This window comes from Mandrillus leucophaeus, unplaced genomic scaffold (genome assembly GCF_000951045.1).
Source record: "Mandrillus leucophaeus isolate KB7577 unplaced genomic scaffold, Mleu.le_1.0 Scaffold78, whole genome shotgun sequence".
NCBI classification, from domain to species: Eukaryota; Metazoa; Chordata; class Mammalia; order Primates; family Cercopithecidae; genus Mandrillus; species Mandrillus leucophaeus.
Genome location: NW_012108474.1, coordinates 142,491 through 148,803, shown reverse-complemented (window position 1 = coordinate 148,803; position 6,313 = coordinate 142,491). Strand labels below are relative to the sequence as shown.

At 57.5% G+C, this 6,313-nt stretch overlaps 1 protein-coding gene and 1 pseudogene across 2 annotated transcripts in view; both read right to left on the bottom strand.

Annotated features, from left to right (window-relative positions):
* The window catches only part of LOC105529765, a 7,911-nt pseudogene extending 3,467 nt beyond the window's left edge, over positions 1 to 4,444 (bottom strand). The window contains exons 1-3 of the transcript XR_001004563.1: positions 4,352 to 4,444; positions 2,565 to 2,710; positions 2,286 to 2,436 (exon numbers count right to left, since the gene is read on the bottom strand). The product of XR_001004563.1 is annotated as a hemoglobin subunit alpha-like (transcript). The remainder of the gene's footprint in view (positions 1 to 2,285; positions 2,437 to 2,564; positions 2,711 to 4,351) is intronic.
* Positions 4,445 to 4,573: 129 nt separating this feature from the next.
* HBQ1 (hemoglobin, theta 1) lies at positions 4,574 to 5,358 on the bottom strand. Its single transcript, XM_011966871.1, has 3 exons — positions 5,249 to 5,358; positions 4,865 to 5,069; positions 4,574 to 4,762 (listed from the first exon to the last, which is right to left on the bottom strand). The coding sequence occupies exons 1-3, from the start codon at positions 5,338 to 5,340 to the stop codon at positions 4,634 to 4,636; spliced, it is 426 nt and encodes a 141-aa protein (XP_011822261.1). The 5' UTR covers positions 5,341 to 5,358; the 3' UTR covers positions 4,574 to 4,633.
* Positions 5,359 to 6,313: the final 955 nt, after the last annotated feature.

Here is a 6,313-nt window from a genome sequence, read left to right as displayed (position 1 = left end):
CGCCACCACGCCCGGCTAATTTTTTTGTATTTTTAGTAGAGACGGGGTTTCACTGTGTTAGCCAGGATGGTCTCGATCTCCTGACCTCATGATCCGCCAGCCTGGGCCTCTCAAAGTGCTGGGATTACAGGCGTGAGCCACCGCTCCCGGCCAAGCTCCTACATCTTAATAAGAAGAAAAGACAAATGACTTATGAGGACAAATACAAAGGATCATAACCGGAAATAATAGAAATAATCGATGAGGCCAGGTGAGGCGGCTAACTCCCATAATCCCAGCACTTTAGGAGGCTGAGACAGGCAGATCACCTGAGACTAACATAGTGAAATCCCATCTCTACTAAAAATAAAAATAATTAGCCAGGTGTGGTGGCCTGCGCCTGTAGTCACAGCTTCTTAGGAGGCGGAGGCGGGAGAATCACTTCAACCCAGGAGGTGGAGGTTCTAGTGAGCCAAGATCGCACCACTGCACTCCAGCCTGGGTGGCAGAGCGAGACTCCATCTCAAAAACCAAAACGAAATGAAAGTAATAATTAGTGAAACTGTGGAATGGCACAGAGCTGAATGAAGTGGCTGAAAGTGATATAGGGGAGACAGTTCACTGAGAATAGGAAGTTGTACACAGGTATCTACAGTATGATGGTATTTTTGTCCAAAAAGAGGGTCTGTGGCAGTAGTTGTAGTTGTAGCTGTTCCCTCTCAGCACAGGATGGGGCCGGTGGGCTCAGTCCCAAACCTTTCACTGTGGTCTATTTTGGGGATGGGGGTGAGGAGACAGGAAAGAGAGATTCTCTCCTACTTTAAGTAACACAAGAAAGGGTGTGTGTGTGTGTGTGTGTGTGTGTGTGTGAAAGCATGGATGGATTTTAGTTTATGTTTTTAAGTGTTTATGCTTAAATAAGAATGCTCTGGGCTGTGAGGCGGAGGAAGAGTGGATGGTGGAGAGGGGGAGGGAACTCCCCAACAATTCAGAGAGGCCCATGTCCAGAAGAAAAGTGGTGATGGGGCCCTCTCTGCCCTCCCCAAAGCTTGATCCAGTACTGTGAGTGTGGAGGGGGGCGCTTGCTCTGGGACAGGAGCTGGGCTGGAAGTGCTGCTCATGTTCTTAGGAGGGCTGAGAGCCAGATGGGCTGTGCAACTTCCCAGCATGGATTCCAGGACTTCAGCACCGGGGACAGGGACGTTTCCAGAAGTTGCTGGCAGCACGGGAAGCAGAAGCACCAGGAAGTCCCAGAGGCCCTGGGTGGGGCAATTAGCTGGGGGCTTAGAGCTGGGCACACAGTGAGTTCTGAAAGCACCCTATAAAGTGCAGGAGAAGTGCAGGAGTGAGGCCGCAAGGTACTCTGCTGGAGTCTCCCCAGGTGTAGGCTGCCGGCTGTGAGCATCACAGCCCCTTCCTCCTTCCCCACTGACTGGGCTGCTGTAGGAGGGTTCCCATGACAGAGGACGTGTGGGTAGGGCCAGCGCCCTCACTCCAGACACCTACCCTCTCCAGACACCTACCCTCTGGCAGGAAGCGGTGGGAATGAGAGAAATGTTCAGGCACCTGCACTTGCATTGGGAACAGCCTATTTTGCTAGTTTGTTTTGTTTCGTCTTGTTTTGATGGAGAGTGTATGTGTAAGTTCAACCAGGGAGATTTCAAGGGAGGATGGCAATGCTGGGACTCCCTGAGAAGAACCCTGGAGGCCTCTCTCCTCCGCAGCTCCTGAGTCACTGCCTGCAGGCCTGGCACCTCTCAGGACAGGGACAGGTTCAGCACCTTCTCGTGAGCAGGCCCATCTCAGCTTCCCCTCCCATGCTCCCTGCAGTTCTCCCTCCCCAACCCCATGCAGCTGCGGAGAGGTTCTTGGTCAGAAACAGGAAAATACCTCCATGGCTGGCACACTCAGGGAGAGAGAGAACCCAGGCACACACAGGCTGCCGCCTACTGGGACTTCATTCAAAGATCAGGAAGTGCTGGGGTGGGGAGGGGAGGAGGGCCTGGAGGGAGGCCCAGTGGGCAGGGGGCATGGCCACCAACGCTTCAGCTTAATGGTATTTGGAGGTCAACACATCACTCACGAAAGCAAATAATTTGTCCGTGGGGGCACCACATGGGTAAACTGGGAAGGGTGTGATGGACCAGTGTCACCAGCAGGCATTTATCGAGGAACTGTGGAGAGAGTCAGGGGACGTAGATACCACTGTCACCTGCGCTCTACCTCCCCGGACGCATGGGATGCTGTGTCTTATGAGGAAGACCAGCTGCCCCCACACCCTAGATTCCTCCCAGCCCAAAGCTCACCCTGATGTTGCCTGGGTCCACCCACAGCTCGTTGACGTGCAGTTGCCTCAGCTCAGACAAGTCATTGGGCATGTCATCTCAGTGGGCCATGGTGTTGGTCAGTGTGTCGGCCACCTACTTGCATTGTTTCTTGATGAGGGCTGAGCCATACCTCAGGACCAAGTGAGAGGAAGGTCAGGAACATGCTTCAGGGGGAAGCAAAGAATGAGGGGCTGGGGGCTGGGGCTGGGGCAAGAATGGTTAGGGGTGGCCAGTGGAGCCCTAGAGTGGGTGTTGGACCCAAAATGTGAGCGGGGAGAGGAGGGTCCTTCCCTCTCAAGGGGCTCCGTGACATAGTCAGGAGCGTGGTCGCAAACCTTCGCCCAGACCGCCTTGATGTTAGCCTTGTCCTCAGGAGACAGCACCGTGGTGCGTTCTGTCTGAGTCTGTGTAAGCTCAAAAGTGAAAGGAGCGGGAGAGTAGGAGCTCTTATGCCTGGGATGCAGGGTCTTTGGCAGGCAAGTTGCCAGGAGGTGCCTGGCACAGGAAAATAGGAAGAGGAGTAAGTGAGAGTAGGCAGGTTGCCCAAGGCTACCCTGCGTCTCTTAGTCCTACTCAAACAGAAACCCAGTTCTCTACATGGTAACCTTCCCACTCTCATTGTCCTGGGCTTCTACACAGGGTCCTGAGCCCCTTATACCCGTAAGGTATCCACATATGGCCCAGACCCAGGCAGCTTCATGGATGGGAAGAAGAGCACAGTTTTTCCAGAGTGAAACATAAGCTGCTTTCACACCAAACTGCCTGGGACCAAAAGCTGTTACTTATCCATGTAAACATTTGGGGAGCTGAGCGTGGTGGCTCACGCCTGTCATCCCAGCATTTTGGGAGGCTGAGGCGGGCAGATCACTTGAGGTCAGGAGTTTGAGACTAGCCTGATCAACGTGGTGAAACTGTGTCCCTATTAAAAATACAAAAATTAGCCAGGCATGGTGGCGCGTGCCTATAATCCCAGCTACTCGGGAGACAGAGGCAGGAGAATCGCTTGATCCCAGGAGGCTGAGGCTGTAGTGAGCCACTGCACTCCAGCCAGGGCCACAGAGCAAGGCCCTGTCTCAAAAACAAAACAAGACAAAATGAAAAAACTCAAGAAAACAGTTGGGGTATGTAGATAACATGGGGCCAAGTTCTCCAAACTACCAGGCTGGCGTCCCAGGCAGTGCAGGGCAACAGGTCCCTGGCACTGACTGCTGGAGGGAGCTTGACTGACTCACAGTCAGGGCTCCACTTCCAACAGCTCTCTTCAGACCTAGGCGCTGATCGCCAGGTCAGACCTGGCTGCCAGGCCTGGTCTAGTGCTCCCCACACTGACCCAGGATGGCCAACCCAGAGCCAATCCTATTCAGGATTTGCAGACCTCGAAGGTCCTACTCTTTCCTCAGACCCTGTTCTTTGTCTGAAAAGCCTGGGGTGGAGCCTTAAGATTCCTTTCCCCATCCTGGGGAGGGAGAAGAGGGAACCTGGGGGAGGGAGTGCCTTGGCCTGGGCACCTGCAGAGACTGAGACACGGCAGCTGGGGCTGGGTGGAGGGGTGGGGTGGCAACGAGCCGGCAGGCACCCACCCTATGTTATGATTTGAAAAATTATTTCAAAAATCTTGTGAGTTGAATGTTGTTTTTCTATTCGATGGGTAAAGGCTGGAGAGCTCTGGGACATGCCCAGGGTCGCATAGCTTGTCAATGAGCAGGCTGGAAGCCTAAACCAGGTCTGTCTGCCAATTTGTGGCCACAGAGGACTTCCTCCCCACCTCACCCCCAGGGCTGGAGGGTCACAGGCAGGGCTAACCAGGCTAGCACAGGTTTGCAGCCCAGGAAGTGTCCATGGGGGAAGGAAGGGGAAAGGAACAGTGAGGTCTGCGGAGCCCTCTGCTCTGGGGCCCTAATTAGGTTGCACATTTGACTCCGGGACCTCAGTTTCTGCATCTCTCTGCAAAGGGTCCAGGATTAGCATCTACAGGTCCCAGCAGGAAGTGGGGATGGAGAGAGAATGAGTGAATAAATGCATGAATGGGGAAGTGCTTTGCGAACAGTGCGGTTGGAAGCCGGATTCAAGAGTTGAAGTCGAAGGCCACCCCCCCCCACATCACAGTACTCCCTCTGCCCCACCACACTCCCCGCCATGGGAGGACAAACCTCCGGGGGTGGGGTGCATTTGAGAGTTCTAGGAGGATCCTTGCAGGTCCCTGAGCTTCTCTGGCCAACAATAGTGACCTCACTTTGCCAGCTCCCCAAAGACCACACAGGCGGGGGCAGATATTTGGGGCCTCTGTTTATTGACAGGCACAAACAAAGGCCAGCGCAGCACTAGGCTCAGCGGTACTTTTCCGTCAACACTACGGCCACACCAGTCAGGAACTTGTCCCACGCCGCTTGCATTTCCACGGTGAACTCGTCCTGCAGGTGGGAGGCCAGCACGACGTGGAAACACTGGATTAGCAGCTGCAGGAGAAGCGGCCTGTGAGACGGGGTCTGGCCCTCTAGGGATCCCCGGAGCTCCCCCGGCTGCGCGCTATACCATTGCCCCGGCCGGAGAGGGCTCACCGGAAAGTTGGCTGGGTCCACGCGCAGCACGAGCGCGTGCAGGTCCGCCAGTGGGCTCAGCGCGGCGCGCAGGTGGTCCATGTGCTGCACCGCCGCGCCCACCGCCGCCAGCATGCGCTGCCCGTGGCTCAGCAGCTGCGTCGCGTCCTGGCAGGAGCTCAAGTGCGGGAAGTAGACCTTGGTGCTGGGGTACACTGTGAAGAGCCTGCAGGACCAGGTCGGTGACCGGGGAGGAGGGCGGCTGCGTGGGACTTCAGTAGGGCCCACACCGCCCAGAGTCCCGGGGATCCGCATCGGAGGGACCTTGGATGGCGTTGGCGGCCCACGCGGCCAACACCCTCATCTCCACCTCCCCGAGCTCCCAGAGACCCCGCCTCTACCGACCTGAGCAGCAGCTCCGCCCCGAATTGCGCCTCGTGGCCCGCGATCAGGTCCCAGACCTGCGCGATTTGGGCGCGCTCCTGGGCGCTGAGCATGGCGCCGCCTGACGTGCTCTTGGGGCCGCACCCGCCGCCCTGGGCTCCTTATAGAGACTCCGAGCACCCCGCCTGTCCTTATCGGCCCGAGAGCGGCGGGAACGCGGGGACTCTCGGCCTGCGCCGGGAACGTAGCCGGTCCGGGTTCCTGCCTACATGGAGGCCTCGACCTCCGGGATCCCAGGGTTTCTGGCACTGACTCACGCTGTTGTGCGTGGGTACCTTTACTCCAGACTTCAGGGGCGTCTGTAATTACTCCCTCGGGCAAAGTTACTGGTGTGCCAGAAGGGAGCCCGTGGGAGGAGCCGGAGAGAGAACACGGGGCAGGAAACCCCTACTCTCTTAGGAGTCGGGGAGGGACAGGCCTCAGGGACCCCCGCAGCTGCCAGAATCCCGGGATTCGGACTTCAGGCTTTGTGGAAAAGTTCCCTGAGTCCCGACACGCTCCCGATACGCTTAGCGAAGTGACAATCTTTGGGCGATATGGGAAGCTGGGAGACGCACAAACGCCCGTCTGACCAAGAGCCCCAGGAGACGCCGTGGGCTGGCCCGGGACTGCTCTGCTCCACCCGGGCTGCAGCTCCGGTGCTCAGGGCAAGAACCTCCCCAAAGCGCCCCCCACGTGACCCCCAGGCCGCCACGTCAGCGGGGACGACCGCGTTCCTGCAAAGCCCCCGGACCCGTCACTCAGCTTCTCCCCTTCTTCCCTCCAGTACTGAGAACACAGAGCCCAGATCGCTCCGTCCTCATCCATTTATTGGAGTCAGGGCAGGAATTGTGGGAGGGTGAAGGGCAGGGGAGGGGCCGCAGCCTGTCCTGGGGGTCCCGGAGGCGGCGCTCAGCGGTACTTCTCGGTCAGGACAGAGGATACGACCGCTAGGAACTTGTCCCAGGCGGCGTGGGCCTCGGCCGTGAAGTCGGCGGGGAAGCGCGCGGCCAGGGTGACCAGCAGGCAGTGGGACAGGAGCTGGGG